Raw genomic sequence first — 25,224 nt, 5'->3', positions numbered from 1 at the left:
CTAGTTCTTGAAATTTTTAGTTTCAGTGCTGTTTACACGCATCCGTCCTATTCATTCAACGAAGGATTGTCTCCGCTTCAGCTGTCCGCAGGTGTCCAGGATAAAAACCGGTGTCGCGGGTGTCATCTGAATCCAACGACTGTTTACGCGCGTAGGCATTGCAATAATATCATATCATTGGGGTTTGAACTAGTGATGGGTCGTTCGCGAACAAACGGCTCTTTTTGAACGGATCTTATAGGTGAACGTTGGGAGCCGATTCGCCTCGGTGAAAGAGCTGTTCGTTTGGCTCCCTGATTTGCATACTGCTACTACTGCTTTCTGAGCTCAAAACAACGTTTTTCTGCAGATAAATTACAACATACTTATTTAAAGAGGGTGAATCCTCACTGCAGAAACAATAAGTATTAGGAAGAGCACGTCAATCTGGTCCACGCTGATTTGTTTCAGGGCTTTAAAAAAACCTTTTCTTGCAGGTCAGATAAAAATGTATTTGAACGCGCATTTCACGATCTAACATAATGGTAGCCTACCTCCTGGGCTTTACATTGGAGATTTGCAATTTTTTTAAAGCATTTTTAAGGAAGAGCCGTTCGGAAGCCAAATGAGCCGTCTCTTTAACGTGAACGGAGCCAAATGAACCGTCTCACCAAAAAGACTCGGAATGCCCATCACTAGTCTGAACTGCCTGGGTTGCGCCGTGTGCGCGGTTCCTCCGTGTCCCGTCCCCACCCCTGCCTACCCTACTCACCACTACTTCAATCACTTGCTGCTTGGTTCCGCCTCTGCTCCTACCCTACCCACCACTCCAATCACTTGCTGCTCACTTGAGCGCCAGAGCGTGTCCCTTCCCTTCTGCCCACGCCATAATATTGTAATCTAGAATATCAGGAAAATAGAGGTTTTGGCTATGAATGCATTTGCGGAAATGCTGACAAAAAGCTGTTACATTTCGGGTACAAATGGCCACAGTTCGATTGTCAGCAAAAAAATGCTCTGCTTATTTAAAACCACTTTGTGACAGGCTATTAGAATAGGGTCCAGTCCTTCACTGCATCAAAACTCATGAGTATATGGATTTTGAGAAATGACTGTATGATTCTGTGTAACCAAATGCCTAATCCTACATTTCAGTTATAGTAGAAAGAATATAAAAAATATTTGGTTATAGCGCTAGTCACACGATACTAATGTCTAGCTATACCGCTGTCTGGTCTGAACCTATACTGCCCCCTGTCAGCGCAATGAAGGTATTGCAGACCACTGAAATAGATCATATAAATACTAGTCTCTGCCAGTCCTCAACAACCGGATGTTCCGGTTTTCAGAGGAAATGTAAAGAGAGCCTGTGACCTGGAACTCTGCTTTTGGACCTTAACTCCTCCCCCACATTTTCTGGATTGGTTGAACACTGCAGAAGAGACCCTCCCCCCTTTTTTTTCTAGTCAAGACCAGTATGTAGGGGAGTTAGCGAGGTTTAATACTGAGTACAACTCGGGATAACCAGTAATACAAAAGTGATTGATTAGATATTTTATAAATCTAATGTTTAAATACCAATCACATTACACATTTAGTAATGACAGAATGCATTTTAAACTTCATGTGCAGTAATACTTTTTTGTATGACGTAATATGACTTTGGGGCGGCAGGCCTAGTGGTTAGAGCATTGGACTAGTAACCAGCAGGTAGCCTAGTGGTTAGAGCGTTGGACTAGTAACCAGCAGGTAGCCTAGTGGTTAGAGCGTTGGACTAGTAACCAGCAGGTAGCCTAGTGGTTAGAGCGTTGGACTAGTAACCAGCAGGTAGCCTAGTGGTTAGAGCGTTGGGCCAGTAACCGGCAGGTAGCCTAGTGGTTAGAGCGTTGGACTAGTAACCAGCAGGTAGCCTAGTGGTTAGAGTGTTGGACTAGTAACCAGCAGGTAGCCTAGTGGTTAGAGCGTTGGACTAGTAACCAGCAGGTAGCCTAGTGGTTAGAGCGTTGGACTAGTAACCAGCAGGTAGCCTAGTGGTTAGAGCGTTGGACTAGTAACCAGCAGGTAGCCTAGTGGTTAGAGCGTTGGGCCAGTAACCGGCAGGTAGCCTAGTGGTTAGAGCGTTGGACTAGTAACCAGCAGGTAGCCTAGTGGTTAGAGCGTTGGACTAGTAACCAGCAGGTAGCCTAGTGGTTAGAGCGTTGGACTAGTAACCAGCAGGTAGCCTAGTGGTTAGAGCGTTGGGCCAGTAACCGGCAGGTAGCCTAGTGGTTAGAGTGTTGGACTAGTAACCAGCAGGTAGCCTAGTGGTTAGAGCGTTGGACTAGTAACCAGCAGGTAGCCTAGTGGTTAGAGCGTTGGGCTAGTAACCAGCAGGTAGCCTAGTGGTTAGAGCATTGGGCCAGTAACCGAAAGGTTGCTGGATTGAATCCCCGAGCTGACAAGGTAAAAATCTGTCGTTCTGCCCCTGAACAAGGCAGTTAACCCACTGTTCCCCGGTAGGCCTTCATTGTAAATAAGAATTTGTTCTTAACTGACTTGCCTAGTTAAAGAAAAAATAAAATTATTTGATCAATAGTGGGGAAAAAAGGTATTAACGATAAATAATAAAATAAAGACGGCACTTCTAAAATACTATTTTGATTACGGCACAAATGAAAATGTGGCACTGACTGGTCCATGAATTGATGTTTCAGCATTGTCTCAATGAAGAGTTCAGCGTTCGACTAGCCACATGTGCACATGCACAGTTACAGGCCTGCTAGAGTTAGTGGCAGGCGGACAAGCAATTTCCACCGTCGTAGTACGGATGAAGCCTGACCTGGAATGTGAAGCTAACTGAAGCTGGCTAACTGAAGCTGGCTAGCGTTAGAAAACCCTGAGTAGATCTAGCTTCCTACGTAGTATACCCCTCAGGTGTTCTGTCACAGACAGAAACTCTGAAGATGTCTCTGATGATCTGTTGATAACACTTCAGGACCTAATTAATAGTAAACGTGGGAGGGGCAATCAAAATCCATTTCTGACAATATAGGTTTGTTATGACTGAGTTTCAGAGACAGATTACTGAGGGATGTACTGTATGAACTCTGGAACAGCTAAACACCAACTCTGGGCCAGCTAAACACCAACTCTGGACCAGCTAAACACCAACTCTGGGCCAGCTAAACACCAACTCTGGGCCAGCTAAACACCAACTCTGGACCAGCTAAACACCAACTCTGGACCAGCTAAACACCAACTCTGGACCAGCTAAACACCAACTCTGGGCCAGCTAAACACCAACTCTGGGCCAGCTAAACACCAACTCTGGGCCAGCTAAATACCAACTCTGGGCCAGCTAAACAGCAACTCTGGGCCAGTTAAATATGAACTCTGGGCCAGCTAAACACCAAGTCTGGGTCACCCAAACACCAACTCTGGGCCAGCTAAACACCAACTCTGGGCCAGCTAAACACCAACTCTGGACCAGCTAAACACCAACTCTGGACCAGCTAAACACCAACTCTGGGCCAGCTAAACACCAACTCTGGGCCAGCTAAACACCAACTCTGGACCAGCTAAACACCAACTCTGGGCCAGCTAAACACCAACTCTGGGCCAGCTAAACACCAACTCTGGGCCAGCTAAATACCAACTCTGGGCCAGCTAAACAGCAACTCTGGGCCAGTTAAATATGAACTCTGGGCCAGCTAAACACCAAGTCTGGGTCACCCAAACACCAACTCTGGGCCAGCTAAACACCAACTCTGGGCCAGCTAAATACCAACTCTGGGCCAGCTAAACACCAACTCTGGGCCAGCTAAACACCAACTCTGGGCCAGCAAAACACCAACTCTGGACCAGCTAAACACCAACTCTGGACCAGCTAAACACCAACTCTGGACCAGCTAAACACCAACTCTGGGCCAGCTAAACACCAACTCTGGACCAGCTAAACACCAACTCTGGGCCAGCTAAACACCAACTCTGGACCAGCTAAACAGTAACTCTTTGAAATATAATAGAACTATCTATTTTCACCCCCCCCCCCCCCCCCCAACATGCCCCCATCATACTGTCCTGTCCACATAACAAATATTACTAATATAACATCCCCTATTCAGTGACATTCATAATGTAACATCTCCTATTCAGTGACATTCCTAATATAACATCCCCTATTCAGTGACATTCCTAATATAACATCCCCTATTCAGTGACATTCCTAATGTCACATCCCCTATTCAGTGACATTCCTAATATAACATCCCCTATTCAGTGACATTCCTAATATAACATCCCCTATTCAGTGACATTCCTAATGTCACATCCCCTATTCAGTGACATTCCTAATATAACATCCCCTATTCAGTGACATTCCTAATGTCACATCCCCTATTCAGTGACATTCCTAATATAACATCCCCTATTCAGTGACATTCCTAATATAACATCCCCTATTCAGTGACATTCAGTGACATTCCTAATATAACATCCCCTATTCAGTGACATTCCTAATATAACATCCCCTATTCAGTGACATTCCTAATATAACATCCCCTATTCAGTGACATTCCTAATGTAACATCCCCTATTCAGTGACATTCCTAATGTAACATCTCCTATTCAGTGACATTCCTAATATAACATCCCCTATTCAGTGACATTCCTAATATAACATCCCCTATTCAGTGACATTCCTAATATAACATCCCCTATTCAGTGACATTCCTAATATAACATCCCCTATTCAGTGACATTCCTAATATAACATCCCCTATTCAGTGACATTCCTAATGTAACATCCCCTATTCAGTGACATTCCTAATATAACATCCCCTATTCAGTGACATTCATAATGTAACATCCCCTATTCAGTGACATTCCTAATATAACATCCCCTATTCAGTGACATTCATAATGTAACATCCCCTATTCAGTGACATTCCTAATATAACATCCCCTATTCAGTGACATTCCTAATGTAACATCCCCTATTCAGTGACATTCCTAATATAACATCCCCTATTCAGTGACATTCCTAATATAACATCTCCTATTCAGTGACATTCCTAATATAACATCCCCTATTCAGTGACATTCCTAATGAACGTCACATCCCCTATTCAGTGACATTCCTAATATAACATCCCCTATTCAGTGACATTCCTAATGTAACATCCCCTATTCAGTGACATTCCTAATATAACATCCCCTATTCAGTGACATTCCTAATGTCACATCCCCTATTCAGTGACATTCCTAATATAACATCCCCTATTCAGTGACATTCCTAATGTAACATCCCCTATTCAGTGACATTCCTAATATAACATCCCCTATTCAGTGACATTCCTAATATAACATCCCCTATTCAGTGACATTCCTAATATAACATCCCCTATTCAGTGACATTCCTAATATAACATCCCCTATTCAGTGACATTCCTAATATAACATCCCCTATTCAGTGACATTCATAATGTAACATCCCCTATTCAGTGACATTCCTAATATAACATCCCCTATTCAGTGACATTCCTAATATAACATCCCCTATTCAGTGACATTCCTAATGTCACATCCCCTATTCAGTGACATTCCTAATATAACATCCCCTATTCAGTGACATTCCTAATATAACATCCCCTATTCAGTGACATTCCTAATGTAACATCCCCTATTCATTTTTCACATTCAACCTATCTATTGTTTTCTTAGATTCATGTCTGTGGCCTGAGCCTGACCTCATAATCTCTTATAAGGCTTATAATAAGACATTATAAAGACACCATATGCTTATAACAGGTAATCAAGTATTATACCTGCAGGCTTTAAGTAGTCTTACCCACAATTCAACTCGTTTTCTACTGGCCTCTGCTATTGTCAAACACCTTGGTTTCTACCGGTCTATACTGGTTTCTACCGGTATATACTGGTTTCTACTGGTATATACTGGTTTCTACTGGTATATACTGGTTTCTACTGGTATATACTGGTTTCTACTGGTATATACTGGTTTCTACTGGTATATACTGTACACATTTCCATTGGATTCTTGACCATTTCCCCCCCCAATCACCTTCTACTGTTCTATCCACAGATCTACAGGTCTCTACTACTACACCGCCAGTGTCTCCCTTCACTACGTCTTTAACCAAAGCAGTCTGGGTATGCATTCCTCAGATTCCATGGCCGAGGTTCTGGAAGAAATGTCCCAGGGACAGTGGCATCATTCATAACTCTCATTCTTTACAGTACATTAAAGCCAGCCGGGGGGAAAAAATGGCTTTCATTTAACAGGACAGTATAAGTTAACAAATGTATGACACAAATAGCACAGCAATCATTAAGGACTGTTTGGTGGACATGTTAACAATAACAGTCAGTGCCGCAACAACTTTTAAGACAAAAGCAATTTCTTGAAAGAGTTCATTGGATTATTATTATTATTATTGATCATTGTTTGTGTTGGTTGAGCAGTTTGTTCTGTGTACAGTTTAACTAGAGCAAAAAAAACTGATTGGGAGAGACTGTAGGCGACACAGCAGCAGCATCTGTGAATGACCATCTGTTAGTGCCACCTAGTGGACACTGTTAAAACAACAACCCGATTGCAACCATGCACTGTAGAATGTATATTATCCATCCGTCAGAACACAGGAGCACAACACTCTAATGTAGTCTCTACCCCAACGATCTAACAACATCTACAGGTTCAGAGGATGTAGAATGTATGTAGAATGTAGAAGAGAAGATCCTGGGATGATTCATAGGTTGAGTCCCTATGGGCCCTGGACAAAAGTAGTGCACTAAAATAAGGAATAGGGCCCTGGACAAAAGTAGTGCACTAAAATAGGGAATAGGATACCATTTGGGATGATCCAAAATGGGAGTTATGGCCCACTATCACCTGAGATAAAGATCCATTTACAACCCTCACCTGAGATAAAGAACCAATTAGAAACCTCAACTAGAATAAAGATCCTATTATACAGTGGGGCAAAAAAGTATTTAGTCAGCCACCAATTGTGCAAGTTCTCCCACTTAAAAAGATGAGAGAGGCCTGTAATTTTCATCATAGGTACACTTCAACTATGACAGACAAAATGAGAAAAAGAAATCCAGAAAATCACACTGTAGGATTTTTAATGAATTTATTTGCATTAAAATTTATTTTTATCTCAATACTTTGTTATATACCCTTTGTTGGCAATGACAGAGGTCAAACGTTTTCTGTAAGTCTTCACAAGGTTTCCACACACTGTTGCTGGTATTTTGGCCCATTCCTCCATGCAGAGCTCCTCTAGAGCAGTGATAAAGATCCTATTATAACTTCATAAAGAGATCCTCTTTGAAGGACAGACTTACAGCGTTACAGTTCCAGAGGTACAGCATCTAGGAGAACATATGTGCGCTGTCTGTTTGTGGTAAACGCCTTATGAGATATGGTATGAGACCTGTTAGTTCGTTTTGATTTAGCCTACATTCCATTTTCTGCTCTTAGAATTCATCAAATTCCTACCTCAAAGACAGATACAGAGAGAGACAGAGACCAAGTCACTATTATTCATCAAATTCCTACCTGAAAGACAGATACAGAGAGAGACAGAGACCAAGTCACTATTATTCATCAAATTCCTACCTCAAAGACAGATACAGAGAGAGACAGAGACCAAGTCACTATTATTCGAGTCACAAGCAAGTCTCAAGTTACAAGGTCTGAGTCTCAAGTAAAACTCGAGTCACAAGGGTCTGAGTCTCAAGTAAAACTCGAGTCACAAGGTCTGAGTCTCAAGTAAAACTCGAGTCACAAGGTCTGAGTCTCAAGTAAAACTCGAGTCACAAGGTCTGAGTCTCAAGTAAAACTTGAGTCAAGTCCAAGTCGTGCATTCTAAGAGCAAGTCAAGTGGAGTCACAAGTTTTCAAGTCAAGTAAAAAAATATATAAATCTATACAGGCAATGACTTGTGGAACTACAAATCGTTGTCTATTTATTGAGGCTACCAGACAGCCCTTTTCATTATGTATGTCTACAACCCATTTTGATGATGTAATTGTAAAACAGGGCCCTTGTAGCAGCCGTTAAGGGCACCAGCAGAAGGCCAGGCAGGTTGACGTGCTCAGAGTGTACATGTATTTACAGATCTTGGTGATCCAATGGTGAAATCGCCATATCATTAAGCAATAAGGCCTGAGGGTGTGTGGTATATGGCCAATATACCACAGCTAAGGGCTGTTATTATGCACAACTCAACGTGGAGTGCCTGGGACACAGCCCTGAGCCGCGGTATATTGGCCATTTATCACAACCCCCCATGATGCCTTACTGCTATTATAAACTGGTTACCAACGTAATTAGAACGGTAAAAATAAATGTTTTGTCATACCCGTGGTATATGGTCTGATATACCACGGCTTTCAGCCAATCAGCATTCAGGGCTCGAACCACCCAGTTTATAATACAAAATATACAAGTAGATTGACCAAATATACACGAGTCCAAAAGAAATAGACTGTATCAGGCCTACGCTGTCCTATCTGAACGGACACAGGCTGAGGGCCAGACTGTACAGCCTCCCCTTGAGAAACCATATCTATTCTAACAGGTAGGCCTACATAATATAAGCACTTGCCCCCAGGACCATACAGTTATTATTTATTTTTCTATTTAACCTTTATTTAACTCGGCAAGTCACTTTAAGAACAAATTCTTATTTACAATGACGGCCTAGCAAAAGGCCTCCTGCGGGGATGGGGCCTGGGATTAAAATAAATAAATTAGAAATATAGGACAAAACACACATCACGACAAGAGAGACCACAACACTACATAAAGAGAGACACAAGACAACAACATGGCATGGTAGCGACACATGACAACACAGCATGGTAGCAACACAAAACATGGTACACACATTATTGGCACAGACAACAGCACAAAGGGCAAGAAGGTAGAGACAACAATACATCATACAAAGCAGTCTTACTGACAGTTGTGGTGTCAGTAAGTGTGTCCATGATTGAGTCTTTGACTGATGAGATTGAGATAAAGTTGTCCAGTTTGAGTGTTTGTTGCAGCTCGCTCCAGTCGCTAGCCCGCAGCGACTGGAACTTACAACCAATAAACTGATTTTACAATGTAAAAGGCCATTTCCACATCCATTGGTACATTCGTCTTAATCAGATATTATGATTATTAATGATATTTCAACACCATGCATACACGGAACAATCCTTTTTCTCGTATTCAACGTTCTGACTCCAACGCGTGGTGCGCAGGCCACGTAGCCTATTTCTTTACGCACTGAGGCGCGCACGGTCCTGTTACGCACAACACACATGACAGAGACACGCGGAACTCAGACACGCGGAACTCAGACATAACCCGGGAAATGTGAACAAAGGAAACCAGACATTGAATTAAATAAACCGAACTTCTACCTCATGTGTCTTGAGAATGTGCATGTCCACTGAGTAAGAAATGGTTGGCTAAGTAAAAAAATATGTATCGTAGCAAGCCTATCAAACATGAAACATAAAATATGGACGTGTTGCAATAAACGGTACGGGATGGAATGATTAAACGCTAGCAATTATTGTAGTATTATATGGAATATATATTTACGACATAGGGCCTATGCTTTTAAATGTGTGAAAGCAACGACAAAAAAAAAATCAATAAGACCAACAACAAAAAATCACTCCACTGGCGGAAGTTTGTCGAGCAGAATTGAAGAGCCTATGGTGCGTCTTCACCACAGTAATAATAAAATGTAACAACGATTTCCAAATGCAAGCGTCATACATGAAGTAAATTATCAATGTCAAGCAATTGTTACATACCAAAACACCAGTAGGCCTATGATAGTAAGTGTTGCCCCATTGCTGGTGAGCTTGCAATGTAAACAGTTCATATTCTTGATTACCAAACAATTTTTGAACCTGCATATTTATTTATTTTGGCAATTGTACCCAGTGGTGTAAAGTACTTAAGTAAAAAATACTTTAATGTACTACTTAAGTAGCTTTTTTGGGGGTATCTTTACGTTACTATTTATTTTTGACTACTTTTACTTCACAAAATGTCTAATGAAAATAATAAACTTTTAACTCCATACATTTTCTCCGGACACCCAAATGTACTCGTTACATTTTGAATACTTAGCAGGACAGGAAAATGGTCAAATTCACACACTTATCAAGAGAACATCCCTGGTCATCCCTACTGCCTCTGATCTGGTGGGCTCACTAAACACAAATGCTTTGTTTTTAAATTATGTCTGAGTTTTGGAGAGTGCCCCTGGCTATAGGTAAAACATTTACATATGTGCTGTCTGGTTTGCTTAATATAAGGAATTTGAAATGATTTATACTTTTCTGTGTACTGCTATAGTATGATACAGAGGGAGAGCAGGATTAGTCTAGACTACCATTCTATAGGCTGGCTCAGTAGCCTACACAAAGATTCCAGTCGGACTACAGTAGGCTCTCACTTTCCATTGGGCAGCTGAAGGGAACTAGTACTTCCTATGTAATCACCCCCATAAAGCCGATCATACAAAGGAATTTAATTCGGGGCCTCAGCAGAGCAGCCAGACAGTAAAACCTGCCAATCCGGCTTGGAGCTACCGCTTTAATCCACAACCCATCTGGGACCTACAGACAGATCTTTGTTTTTCTGTAATATTACTAGCCACTTAGCACTTTTACAAAGTTGTCTTTAGCTAGCCCAGATAGGTTCCCAATCTCCCAACAACACTGAATAAAAAGAAAATGTGTTGGTCCAATGTTTCACTGAGCTGAAATAAAAGATCCCAGAAATGTTTTATACTTCAGTGGGCAAATGCTCACCTTCCACTGGCACGCTGGAGAAGTGTGGTCTTCACACGGATGAATCGCGGTTTCAACTGTACCGGGCAGATGGCAGACAGAGTGTATGGCTTTGTGCCCCATGGTGGCGGTGGAGTTATGGTATGGGCAGAAATAAAATACGGACAACGAACACAATTGAATTTTATCGATAGCAATTTCAATGCACAGAGATACCGTGATGAGATCCTGAGGTCCATTGTGGTCATTAATCTTCCGTCATCGCCTCATGTTTCAGCATGATAATGCATGTCCCCATGTTGCAAGGATCTGTACACAATTCCTGGAAGCTGAAAATGTCCCAGTTCTTCCATGGCCTGCACACTCACCAGACATGTCACCCATTGAGCACGTTTGGGATGCTCTGGATCGACGTGTACGACAGCATGTTCCAGTTCCCACCAATATCCAGCAACTTCACACAGTCATTGAAGAGGAGTGGGACAACATTCCACAGGCCACAATCAACCGCCTGATCAACTCTATGTGAAGGAGATGTGTCACACTGCATGAGGCAAATGGTGGTCACACCAGATACTGACTGGTTTTCTGATCCACGCCCCTACTTTTTTTTTTCTTCGACCAACTAATGAATATCTGTATTCCCAGTCATGTGAAATCCATAGATTAGGAACTAATGAATTTATTTCAATTGACTGATTTGTTTATATGAACTGTAAAATGTTTGAAATTGTTGCATGTTGTGTTTATATTTTTGTTCAGTGTAGCAACCAAGAAGCCATTTCAGGCTGTCAATCAAGTTAAATTAGCAGCGCATTCTGAAAGTATTCAGACCCCTTGACCTTCACCACATTTTGTTACGTTACAGCCTTATTCTAAAATGGATTCAAGTGTTTTTTTCCCCCTCATGAATCTACACACAATACCCCATAATGACAAAGCAAAAACAGACTTTTAGATATTTTTGCTAATTTTATAAAAAATGTAAAACTGAAATATTACATTTACATAAGTATTCAGACCCTTTACTCAGTACTTTGTTGAAGGACCTTTGGCAGAGATTACAACCTCAAGTCTTCTTGGGTTTGACGCTACCAGCTTGGCACACCTGTATTTGGGGAGTTTCTCCCATTCTTCTCTGTAGACACTCTCAAGCTCTGTCAGGTTGGATGGGGAGCGTCGCTGCACAGCTATTTTCAGGTCTCGCCAGAGATGTTCGATCGGGTTCAAGTCCGGCCTCTGGTTGGGCCACTCAAGGACATTCAGAGATTTGTCCCGAAGCCACTCCTGCGTTGTCTTGGCTGTGTGCTTGGGGTCGTTGTCCTGTTGGAAGGTGACCTTTCGCCCCAGTCTGAGGTCCTGAGTGCTCTGGAGCAGGTTTTCATCAAGAACTTTGCTCTGTTCATCTTTGCCTTGATCCTAACTAGTCTCCCAGTCCCTGCCGCTAAAAAACATCCCCACAGTATGATGCTGCCACCACCATGCTTCACCGTAGGGATGGTGCCAGGTTTTCTCCAGACTTGACGCTTGGCATTCAGGCCAAAGTGGTTCCATCTTGGTTTCATCAGACCAGAGAATCTTGTGGTCTGAGAGACTTTATGTGCCTTTTGGCAAACTCCATGTGGGCTGTCATGTTCCTTTTACTGAGGAGTGGCTTCCGCCTGGCCACTCTACAATAAAGGCCAGATTGTTGGAGTGCTGCAGAGATGGTTGTCCTTCTAGAAGGTTCTCCCATCTCCACAGAGGAACTCTGGAGCTCTGTCAGAGTAACCATCGGATTCTTGGTCACCTGACCAAGGCCCTTCTCCCCCAATTCCTCAGTTTGGCCGGGCGGCCAGCTCTAGGAAGAGTCTTCGTGGTTCCAAACTTCTTCCATTTAAGAATGATGGAGGTCACTGTGTTCTTGGGGACCTTCAATGCTGCAGAAATGTTTTGGTACCCTTCCCCAGATCCGTGCCTCAACACAATCCTGTCTCAGAGCTCTACAGACAATTCCTTCAACCCCATGGCTTGCTTTTTGCTCTGACATGCACTGTCAACTGTGGGACCTTTCCAAATCATGTACAATCAATGGAATTTACCACAGATGGACTCCAATCATGTTATAGAAACATCTCAAGGATGACCAATGGAAACATGATGCACCTGAGCTCAATAGCAAAGGGTCTGAATACTTATGTAAATAAGGTATTTCTGTTTTTATTTTTTATAAATTAGCAAACATATCTAAAAATCTGTTTTCACTTTGTCATTATGGGATATTGTGATGTCATTATGGGGTATTGTGATGTCATTATGGGGTATTGTGATGTCATTATGGGTTATTGTGATGTCATTATGGGGTATTGTGATGTCATTATGGGATATTGTGATGTCATTATGGGTTATTTTGATGTCATTATGGGGTATTGTGATGTCATTATGTGTGTAGATTGATGATCCAGTTTTGAATAAGGCTGTAATTTAACAAACTGTGGAAAAAGTCAAGGGGTCTGAATACTTTCCGAAGGCACTGTATCTAGCTAGTATTCCTGCTGGCAAGGCTGGTAGACTTTAGAAAAGCAAGAAATTACTAAATATACTGAATAAGACTCACATTACATTCAATCTTTAAACCAGATTTTAGCAGAGATGCAGAGAAGCATATTTAGTTTATTTTAACAAAAAAAACTCCACCAGTCAAGAGGATACAGACAGATCAAGAGGTATGACTAGATATACAGAAAATGATTAATGTATAATGATTATGGCTCTGGATTACAGGAAAATACTATTTCAAGTGTTTGTAAAATGCTAAATGCCCCCAATTCTCTAAATTAGGGAGTCCTGGGTTGGGGGAGGGAGGGAGGGAGGGTCCCGGGGATTTGTTGTTGTGATGGTCAACCCACACGCAACCTGAACATGAGGCGTTATCACTCTGCAGATTAGATGGGATTGTAGCAAGGGGAGGGGGGTTGTTGTGGGTAAATGGGGATTTAGGGGGTTAAATTGCTTTGAGAAGGATGGCTGGTACAACATGGTGGACCAATATATAGACTAGGGATTATTTTAGCCTTTGACTTGCGGTTTGATTGTTCTTTGAGATACCGGATGTGATGAGGATGTGTTTTTATCGTATTATTTTACACTTTTATGACAACAATAATGTTTTTTTTTTGAAGGTCAAACCAATCAGACCTGGGTTCAAATACTATTTCAAATATCTCAATTACTTTCACATACATTCAAAGTCGGTATTCAGATATATTTTATTTGAAAAGACAAGTAGTTGAATATTTATTTATTTATTTTGGAAATACACTTGGAAAAGTTTTTTCGAAACACTCAAATACACTCCCATGCATTTAGCCCAGGTATTTGAAAATAGTATTTTACAAATAATAATTAAAATACAAAAATAAAATGACTTGTTTTTTATGGGACTGTGTATTTGAGACCTTTGAACCCAGGTCTGAAACCAATAAACACTGAATCATCAAGGCCACTTTTTACTCCCTCTCTTCCCACAGCTCCATCCAACACTTGTATTTCTGTACCACCCGATCCAAACCCACTGATCAATAGCCGTGTTGGCGCTGATAGACCATTATACCCTGGCAGCATCGCCCGTCTTAGCCTGGGAATCCAGTCACACTTTTAACTTTCAGATGAATATCTGCCTGCGGTCCCCGTCTACCCCACACACCACAATGACTAAGAAAAGCAAAGCATTTGAACAGATGATTAAACAACGTTATTCAATCTGAGACCCAGGGCTTGTATCTTTTATACAAGTCTCTAATTCTTTCCCTCAGTAGGCAACGGTTGCGCCCTGAATGGCACCATATGCACTATATAGTGCACTACTTTTGACCAGGGCCCTATGGCACCACATTCCCTATATAGTGCACTACTTTTGACCAGGGCCCAATAGGGAATAAGGTACTGTTTGGGATTCAAGGATAAGTCATCATTATGTGGGCAGGCAGAGTTACCGCTCCTACTGGTTGTGGGAAAAAAGGAGAAGAGTGTTTTTTCACAGGTCCATGAGAAAAGAGCCAGCCCACAACTTCCTGGTCCTCCTGGTATAGTTAGTCTCACAGCCCACAACTTCCTGGTCCTCCTGGTATAGTTAGTCTCACAGCCCACAACTTCCTGGTCCTCCTGGTATAGTTAGTCTCACAGCCCACAACTTCCTGGTCCTCCTGGTATAGTTAGTCTCACAGCTCACAACTTCCTGGTCCTTCTGGTATAGTTAGTCTCACAGCCCACAACTTCCTGGTCCTCCTGGTATAGTTAGTCTCACAGCTCACAACTTCCTGGTCCTCCTGGTATAGTTAGTCTCACAGCTCACAACTTCCTGGTCCTCCTGGTATAGTTAGTCTCACAGCTCACAACTTCCTGGTCCTCCTGGTATAGTTAGTCTCACAACCCGGGGAAAAGTCTGATATCCCTCTCTCCAACTTTCTCTCCCTCGCCAACTTTTTGCTTCTCTCTTGCTGTCTGACTTTCACACTCTCCCTTTCTCTTACTTACTTTCAATCTACCCCTAGACTGACAGTACTGGTACTCAGACAGGCTTTTACCCCTTGACTGACAGTACTGGTACTCAGACAGGCTTTTACCCCTAGACTGACAGTACTAGTACTCAGACAGGCTTTTATCCCTAGACTGACAGTACTGGTACTCAGACAGGCTTTTATCCCTAGACCAACAGAGCAGCAGAGGGTTGGGGGTTGGTTGGCTGAAGTTTCACCTGCAAATGTAACGGATGTGAAATGGCTAGCTAGTTAGCGGTGGTGCGCGCTAATAGCGTTTCAATCGGTTACGTCACTCGCTTTGAGACCTTGAAGTAGTGGTTCCCCTTGCTCTGCAAGGGCTGCGGCTTTTGTGGAGCGATGGGTAACGATGCTTCGTGGGTGACTGTTGTTGATGTGTGCAGAGGGTCCCTGGTTCGCGCCCGGGTCGGGGCGAGGGGACGGACTAAAGTTAAACTGTTACACAAAGATGTTGATGAAAGTTTATGGAAAGTATATGGATTGGCCCTCAAATATTTTCTACTTCTACATCTCTTGTCCTCCAAAACAGCATGAAACCGTCCTTCTCTACTAACCACACATATTACACTCTACCAGAGCCTCTTGGAGAAAAACCATTGAGCTATTTTCAATCCAGTTCCCTCACACAGCTGTATGGGAAGCTAGCTATCTAAACTTGAAATTGGCAGTCACTCTCACTCAGATATCATATTAAAAGCTGCAAACATTTCTCTCCACACTATGGCAAAATGTGGAGAATTGTGGGAAATGAACCCCAACTCTGACTGCATGTGTGGGTATGGATTTTTATTTGTATCTATTTATTTCACCTTTATTTAACCAGGTAGGCTAGTTGAGAACAAGTTCTCATTTACAACTGCGACCTGGCCTGGATGTGGGTACGGATGTGGTTATGCAGACCCGTGAGTCACTGTTCCCCCCCCTCATGATGAGTTCAGATGTGTTTTTTCAGACACAGCCAGTTTACAGGGAAACTGAATCACAGAGCATAGTCTCTATAGCCTCTATCCCTGATCTAGGGAAACTGAATCACAGAGCATAGTCTCTATAGCCTCTATCCCTGATCTAGGGAAACTGAATCACAGAGCATAGTCTCTATAGCCTCTATCCCTGATCTAGAGAAACTGAATCACAGAGCATAGTCTCTATAGCCTCTATCCCTGATCTAGAGAAACTGAATCACAGAGCATAGTCTCTATAGCCTCTATAGCCTCTATAGTCTCTATAGTCTCTATAGTCTCTGTGGTCCCTATAGTCTCCATGGCCTCTATGGTCTCTATAGTCTCTATGGTCTCTATGGTCTCTATAGTCTCTATAGTCTCTATGGTCTCTATGGTCTCTGTGGTCTCTATAGTCTCTATGGTCTATATGGTCTCTATGGTCTCTATGGTCTCTATAGTCTCTATGGTCTCTATAGTCTCTATAGGCTCTGTGGTCTCTATAGTCTCTATGGTCTCTATGGTCTCTATGGTCTCTATAGTCTCTGTGGTCTCTATAGTCTGTACAGTCTCTATAGTCTCTATAGTCTCTATAGTCTCTATGGTCTCTATAGTCTCTATGGTCTCTATAGTCTCTATGGTCTCTTCTCTATGGTCTCTTCTCTATAGTCTCTATGGTCTCTATAGTCTCTATGGTCTCTATAGTCTCTATAGTCTCTATGGTCTCTATGGTCTCTATAGTCTCTATGGTCTCTACTCTATAGTCTCTATGGTCTCTATAGTCTCTATGGTCTCTATGGTCTCTATGGTCTCTATAGTCTCTATAGTCTCTATGGTCTCTATGGTCTCTATGGTCTCTATAGTCTCTATAGTCTCTATAGTCTCTATAGTCTCTGTCCCTGATCCAGGTTTCTAGAACACCTCATTTTGATGCCATGTCACATGATGCCGGTCTAACTAAGCCTGACACACAGACACACACAGACACACACACACACACACACACACACACACACACACACACACACACACACACACACACACACACACACACACACACACACACACACAAACACACACACACACAGACACACACAGAGACACACACACACACACACACACACACACACACACACACACACACACACACACACACACAATTCCAAGAATGCTGCTCATCAGCAGATACAGTTTATATTGCATGGAATGATAATGTGATGTGGCCAGTCAGAACATGGAATGATAATGTGATGTTGCCAGTCAGGACATGGAATGATAATGTGATGTTGCCAGTCAGAACATGGAATGATAATGTGATGTTGCCAGTCAGGACATGGAATGATAATGTGATGTTGCCAGTCAGGACATGGAATGATAATGTTATGTGGCCAGCCAGGACATGGAATGATAATGTTATGTTGCCAGTCAGGACATGGAATGATAATGTGATGTTGCCAGTCAGGACATGGAATGATAATGTGATGTTGCCAGTCAGGACATGGAATGATAATGTTATGTGGCCAGCCAGGACATGGAATGATAATGTGATGTTGCCAGCCAGGACATGGAATGATAATGTTATGTGGCCAGTCAGGACATGGAATGATAATGTGATGTTGCCAGTCAGGACATGGAATGATAATGTTATGTGGCCAGCCAGGACATGGAATGATAATGTGATGTTGCCAGTCAGGACATGGAATGATAATGTTATGTGGCCAGCCAGGACATGGAATGATAATGTGATATTGCCAGCCAGGACATGGAATGATAATGTTATGTGGCCAGTCAGGACATGGAATGATAATGTGATGTTGCCAGCCAGGACATGGAATGATAATGTTATGTGGCCAGTCAGGACATGGAATGATAATGTGATGTGGCCAGTCAGGACATGGAATGATAATGTTATGTGGCCAGTCAGGACATGGAATGATAATGTGATGTGGCCAGTCAGGACATGGAATGATAATGTTATGTGGCCAGTCAGGACATGGAATGATAATGTTATGTTGCCAGTCAGGACATGGAATGATAATGGGATGTTGCCAGCCAGGACATGGAATGATAATGTGATGTTGCCAGTCAGGACATGGAATGATAATGTGATGTGGCCAGTCAGGACATGGAATGATAATGGGATGTTGCCAGCCAGGACATGGAATGATAATGTGATGTTGCCAGTCAGGACATGGAATGATAATGTGATGTGGCCAGTCAGGACATGGAATGATAATGTGATGTGGCCAGTCAGGACATGGAATGATAATGTGATGTTGCCAGTCAGGACATGGAATGATAATGTGATGTTGCCAGTCAGGACATGGAATGATAATGTGATGTTGCCAGTCAGGACATTATCATTCCATGTTACGTTGTCAGTCAGATGTCCAGTTGCTTTATGAAATTAAACTTCTGTTTCCAGCATCTGTCTTTCTGTCATGGTAATACTCTTCGTGGTCAAACCAATGTTGACTCTAACATGGCTCCTTGGACTTGTTATCAAGTCTTCCTATAACGTGACCGAAACACGTCGTGTTTCACATCTTCCCTCATTTCCTCAGATTTGTGTTCAGAAGTACAGAGACACCACTGGAGTGACTTCGACCTCCCTCCCTCCCTCCCTCCCTCCCTCCCTCCCTCCCTCCCTCCCTCCCTCCTCCCTTACCTCCCTCCCTCCCTCCCTCTCTTCCTCCTCCCTCCCTCCCTCCCTCCCTCTCTTCCTCCTCCCTCCCTCCCTCCCTCCCTCCCTCCTCCCTTACCTCCCTCCCTCCCTCTCTTCCTCCTCCCTCCCTCCCTCCCTCCCTCCCTCCCTCCCTCCCTCCCTCCCTCCTCCCTTACCTCCCTCCCTCCCTCCCTCCTCCCTCCCTCCCTCCCTCCCTCCCTCCCTCTCTTCCTCCTCCCTCCCTCCCTCCCTCCCTCCCTCCCTCTCTTCCTCCTCCCTCCCTCCCTCCCTCCCTCCCTTCCTCCCTCCCTTACCTCCCTCCCTCCCTCTCTTCCTCCTCCCTTACCTCCCTCCCTCTCTCTCTTTCTCCCTCCCTCCCTCCCTCCCTCCCTCCCTCCCTCCCTCTCTCTTTCTCCCTCCCTCCCTCCCTCTCTTCCTCCTCCCTTACCTCCCTCCCTCTCTCTCTTTCTCCCTCCCTCCCTCCCTCTCTCTTTCTCCCTCCCTCCCTCCCTCCCTCCCTCTTTCTCCCTCTTCCCTTCCCTTCCCTCCCTCCCTCCCTCTCTTTCTCCCTCCCTCCCTCTTTCTCCTTCCCTCCCTCCCTCTCTTCCTCCTCCCTTCCCTCCCTTTCTCTTTCTCCCTCCCTCCCTCCCTCCCTCGTTCTCCCTCTTCCCTCCCTCCCTTTCTCCCTCCCTCTTTCTCCCTCTTCCCTTCCTTCCTTCCTTCCCTCCCTCCCTCCCTCCCTCCCTCCCTCCCTCCCTCCCTCCCTCCCTCCCTCTCTTTCTCCCTCCCTCCCTCTTTCTCCTTCCCTCCCTCCCTCTCTTCCTCCTCCATTCCCTCCCTCTCTCTTTCTCCCTCCCTCACTCCCGCCCAGTCTCCAGTGGTTGTCATGTGTCCAATAGACTCTCTCTCTCTCTTCACTGCCAACTAACCACAGAGTCTGCCTGGCCAAACACACTGAGGGAATTTTGTCTGCTCTAAACTATGCCATGATAGACAGCTCCCTAGCTGCTCACTGGCACGACGTGGATGGTAAAAGTGTGCCAAGTTGAATTTCCAGGATTGTTCTGCCTCTGACCGTGTGTGAGACGAAACACCTACAGTTCCTACAGGTTTTCACTGAAGAGAGTTGATCCAACAACCTCCAGGCCTCTGTGGTTGAGTGGAAGTGTGTAGCAACATACACATTATTCATGATGATTAAGATGCATTACTATCATTAGAAAAGGCTCCTCCTACCTGGCTCCCGTGACGTCGACGCCCACCATCAGCTGACCGTTGAGTGACAGCAACTCGTCTCGTAGTTTGATTCTACCGCACCTCGCCGCGGGACTTCTCTTCCTCACCTCCGTCACCCAGATACAGCCCACGTCCAACACGGGTCCCTGATCCCCCTTCCTCCTCCTCCTCCTCCTCCCTCCCTTCTTCCTGTCCTCCCCCTCCGGATCCCCGAATATCGGGATGTTACCGAAACTGAGTCCCAGCTCTGCCCCGTCCCCCTCTCTCTTGGTGAGACACACGGCTCGCACCTCCGCGTCCACACCTCCGCACGGCGTCGTGGGTCGGAGGGAGGTTCTCTGGATCTCTCCTTCCTCGGTGAAGTTGAGCTGGATGTACTCCACCAGTTTCTGTATAGCGGCCCGACATAGAGACATGTCTCCGCTGGTACGTCTGCAGCCGCCGCTGTTGACCGTGCTGCAGGCGTCCTCCTCGTGTTCTGACTCCTGGGATACAGTTGGAGTTACAACAATGGACTGAATCACTCCACAATATTACAGAGACTGACAACAGATCATACACATTTCAGAACCACATTGTGGACCACCGTTAGACTTTAGAGAAACAATCACAGTAGGCACTCATAGTACAGTATGTAATTGATGTCAGCTATAAGAAATGACATCACCCACACATGTATGCAAAAACAGACCTGGTACGAGTCCTGGTCTGGGTCTCTGCTGGTGGTGGACTGCTGGTCTGGGTCTCTGCTGGTGGTGGACTGCTGGTCTGGGTCTCTGCTGGTGGTGGACTGCTGGTCTGGGTCTCTGCTGGTGGTGGACTGCTGGTCTGGGTCTCTGCTGGTGGTGGACTGCTGGTCTGGGTCTCTGCTGGTGGTGGACTGCTGGTCTGGGTCTCCATAGTGATCCTCGTACCTGGTCTGGGCCACCAGGAGCCAGTCCTCCAGTAGACAGATGTGGCTCAGAGCGTTCTCCTGGGTGATGGGCATCGTGGCTGGGGCTGGGCCGCACCAGAGCCCCCCTGCATCCTGGGTCGATGGGCCCCTCTAGAGGCACCGGGGCTGGGAAGGGGTGTGGGAGTAAGGCTGATAACTGTTAATACAAATCCAAATACAGGAAGCTTTGTGGACCGAAGCTGCCTCCATCTCTAGCGATTTGTGTTTGAAGACTTCGGGCGTCAGAGGAGCGAGAATCGAGGAGTGTGTGTGTCTGCCGCATTTCCCCCCGTTCAGTAACGCCCCGGTCATGATGTCATCACCCAGCAGAGCTGTCAGGGAAGTGTGTGTGTGTGTGTGTGTGTGTGTGTGTGTGTGTGTGTGTGTGTGTGTGTGTGTGTGTGTGTGTGTGTGTGTGTGTGTGTGTGTGTGTGTGTGTGTGTGTGTGTGTGTGACGTGGTCTCGGCTCCTTACACTCTGAGGGGTAACTGGAGAGAGAGTAGGGCCATTATCCGCTTGGCTGGCAGGGTTCCGGACCAGGCAGGGTAGAAATATCTGATAACTGAGACTGACGAGGGTGTGTGTGTCGGCACTGACACACACACACTGGGGAAGCGTTGGGCTCAGGCGTCATTCACCTACAGAGAAAAGCAGAAAAGTCTACATCAGAGAAGTTGTAGTATGCAAGAATGGTCCTGGTCAAAGATAGTTCACTCTGTAGAGAAGAGGCTTTATTACCAAGTTGGGTTTCTAGCACTCTGACATCCGTCTGTGGTTAACACAGTTTAGCAGCTTGACACCGCACACATACGCAGGCACATACATACAGTACACGCACGCACGCACGCAGGCAGGCAGGCACATACATACAGTACACGCTTACACGCACGCACGCACGTACACACGTACACACACACACGCAGGCAGGCACATACATACAGTACACGCACGCACGCACGCACGCACGCACGCACGCACGCACGCACGCACGCACGCACACACACACACACACACACACACACACACACACACACACACACACACACACACACACACACACACACACACACACACACACACGCACACAGGCACACAGGCACATACAGTACACGCTTACACGCTTACACGCTTACACACACACACACACACACATACACACACACTTTTCCAGACTTGAGATCATGGAGGTAATTGCCATGTAAAAAGACACATGATCACCAACATGTGAAGTTCACTGGATCACATCAAATTTGGTGTCAAATGAAAGCTAAGAGTCGATATATTTTTTGAGGTCTAAGACAACGGCATTGCAGTGCTGAGGCACTGACCAGGAGCCCCAAAGGGCAGTGCACAATAGGCCCAGCGCCGTCCCGGTTAGCTGTAGTGATTCCTTGTGGAAGGCCTAGCGCCTGCAAGTTGATTTCGGTTGTCAGTCGAACAGTGTTTCCTTCGACACATTGGTACAGCTGACTTCTTGGCTAAACAAGCAGTGTGTTAAGAAGCAACGCGGATTGGCGGGTCATGTTTCGGGGGACACATGTCTCGGCCTTCGCTTCTTGGGGAGTTGCAGCAATGAGACAAAATCATAACTATCAATTGGATATCACAAAAATGGGGTGAATTTTTGTTTATAAATGTGTCTTTTTTTCAAACAAATTAAAGACACAGTCTGGGGACTTAAGCACAATAAATTCGTAACATATTGTACGAATTGTATTTGTAACATATCAAATTGCACAAAAACATGATTTTCTTTTCCAGGACGTAACATATTTGAAATGGATGACATAGTACACAACTGGATGACATAGTACACAACTGGATGACATAGTACACAACTGGATGACGTAGTACACAACTGGATGACATTGTACACAACTGGTACACAACTGGATGACATTGTACACAACTGGATGACATAGTACACAACTGGATGACGTAGTACACAACTGGATGACGTAGTACACAACTGGATGACGTAGTACACAACTGGATGACATTGTACACAACTGGATGACATTGTACACAACTGGATGACATAGTACACAACTGGATGACATAGTACACAACTGGATGACATAGTACACCAAAAACTGGGACCCGTTTTGGCTCTTGAGCACCACTTTCAAAACTACTGGCTGAAATGATTTTTTAAATTCTGGAGCATCACTTTAAGGCAGGTGCTTAAGGCAGCATCACTTTAAGGCAGGTGCTTAAGGCAGCATCACTTTAAGGCAGGTGCTTAAGGCAGCATCACTTTAAGGCAGGGTTCCCCAACTGGTGGCTGTGAAGAGCCACTGCGTAGAATGATACCCAAACACGTAAAGGAGAATATTGCATTTTTCTACCTTTGTGTACCTATTCAGCATACATCACAATATGTCACATATCCACATGTCTGGATAGTACAGATCAGTGACCCCTGTTACCGTCATTCCAATTACCGGGTGTTGATCCACTTCACTTACTGTAGTTCAATAACCAAAATAAATGTTTTCAAACTCAAGATGTCATGTCATAAGCTGGGGTGTCTTTCTGCAGACATCTTTGAATCTTAATTCAGAGCAGATATTTAACACGTCGTCTCATTTTTTAAAAACTGAGGGAGATTTTACCGGCATTATTTCACAAAACTTTACATCTGCACTGCTCATACAGTGCCTTCGGAAAGTATTCAGACCCCTTGACTTTTCCCCCCATTACGTTACAGGCTTATTCTAAAATGGATTCAAATCGTTTCCCCCCCCCCTCATCAATCTACACACATTACCCCATAATGACATCACAATTCCCCATTATGACGTCACAATACCCCATAACGACATCACAATACCCCATAACGACAAAACAAAGACAGATTTTTATAAATGTATGCAAATTTATAAAATAAACTGAAATATAACATTTACATAAATATTCAGACCCTTTACTCAGTACTTTGTTGAAGCATCGTTGGCAACGATTACAGCCTCGAGTCTTCTTGGGTATGACGCTACAAGCTTGGCACACCTGTATTTGGGGAGTTTCTCCAATTCTTCTCTGCAAATCCTCTCAAACTCTGTCAGGTTGGATGGGGAGCATTGCCGCACAGCTATTTTCAGGTGTCTCTAGAGATGTTGTATCGGGTTCAAGTCCGGGCTCTGGCTGGGCCACTCAAGGACATTCAGAGACTTGTTCCAAAGCTACTCCTGCGTTATCTTGGCTGTGTGCTTAGGGTCGTTGTCCTGTTGGAAGGTGAACCTTCACCCCAGTCTGAGGTCCTGTGCGCTCTGGAGCAGGTTTTCATCAAGGATTTCTCTGTACTTTGCTTCATTCATCTTTCCCTCAATCCTGACTAGTCTCCCAGTCTCTGCCGCTGAAAACCATCCCCATCAACCATCCCCACCTTCACCGTAGGGATGTTATTGGCCAGCAGATGAGCTGTGCCAGGTTTCCTCCAGACGTGACGCTTGGCATTCAGGTCAAATAGTTAAATCTTGGTTTCATCAAACTAGAGAACCCTTCCCCAGATTTGTGCCTCGACACAATCCGGTCTCGGAGCTCTACGGACAATTCCTTCGACCTTGGCTTGGTTTTTGCTCTGACATACACTGCCAACTGTGGGACCTTATATAGACAGGTGTGTGCCTTTCCAAATCATGCCCAATCAATTGAATTTACCACAGGTGGACTCCAATCAAGTTGTATAAACATTTCAAGGATGATCAATGGAGACAGGATGCACCTGAGCTCAATGTCAAGTGTCATAGCAAAGGGTCTGAATACTTGTGTAAATAAGTTATTTCTGTTACCGTGGAATATCCCTGGATCATTCTGTTACCGTGGGATATCCCTGGATCCTTCTGTTACCATGGAATATCCCTAGAACATTCTGTTACCATGGAATATCCCTAGAACATTCTGTTACCATGGAATATTCCTGGATCATTCTGTTACCATGGAATATCCCTGGATCATTCTGTTACCATGGAATATCCCTAGAACATTCTGTTACCATGGAATATCCCTTGATCATTCTGTTACCATGGAATATCCCTGGATCATTCTGTTACCATGGAATATCCCAGGATCATTCTGTTACCATGGAATATCCCTGGATCATTCTGTTACCGTGGAATATCC

At 44.4% G+C, this 25,224-nt stretch overlaps 1 protein-coding gene across 1 annotated transcript in view; it reads right to left on the bottom strand.

The window, feature by feature from the left end:
- Nucleotides 1-25,224, bottom strand: part of LOC139545991 (PDZ domain-containing protein 2-like) — a 226,287-nt gene that overhangs the window by 163,046 nt on the left and 38,017 nt on the right. The window contains exons 2-3 of the mRNA XM_071354254.1: nt 20,860-21,740; nt 20,169-20,653 (exon numbers count right to left, since the gene is read on the bottom strand). Coding sequence (XP_071210355.1) covers nt 20,169-20,653; nt 20,860-21,156 — 782 coding nt within the window. The 5' untranslated portion in view covers nt 21,157-21,740. The remainder of the gene's footprint in view (nt 1-20,168; nt 20,654-20,859; nt 21,741-25,224) is intronic.

Source organism: Salvelinus alpinus, chromosome 19 (assembly GCF_045679555.1).
Source record: "Salvelinus alpinus chromosome 19, SLU_Salpinus.1, whole genome shotgun sequence".
Taxonomy (NCBI): domain Eukaryota; kingdom Metazoa; phylum Chordata; class Actinopteri; order Salmoniformes; family Salmonidae; genus Salvelinus; species Salvelinus alpinus.
Note: the sequence above shows the minus strand (reverse complement) of the source record. Positions and strands in the feature narration are given on the sequence as shown.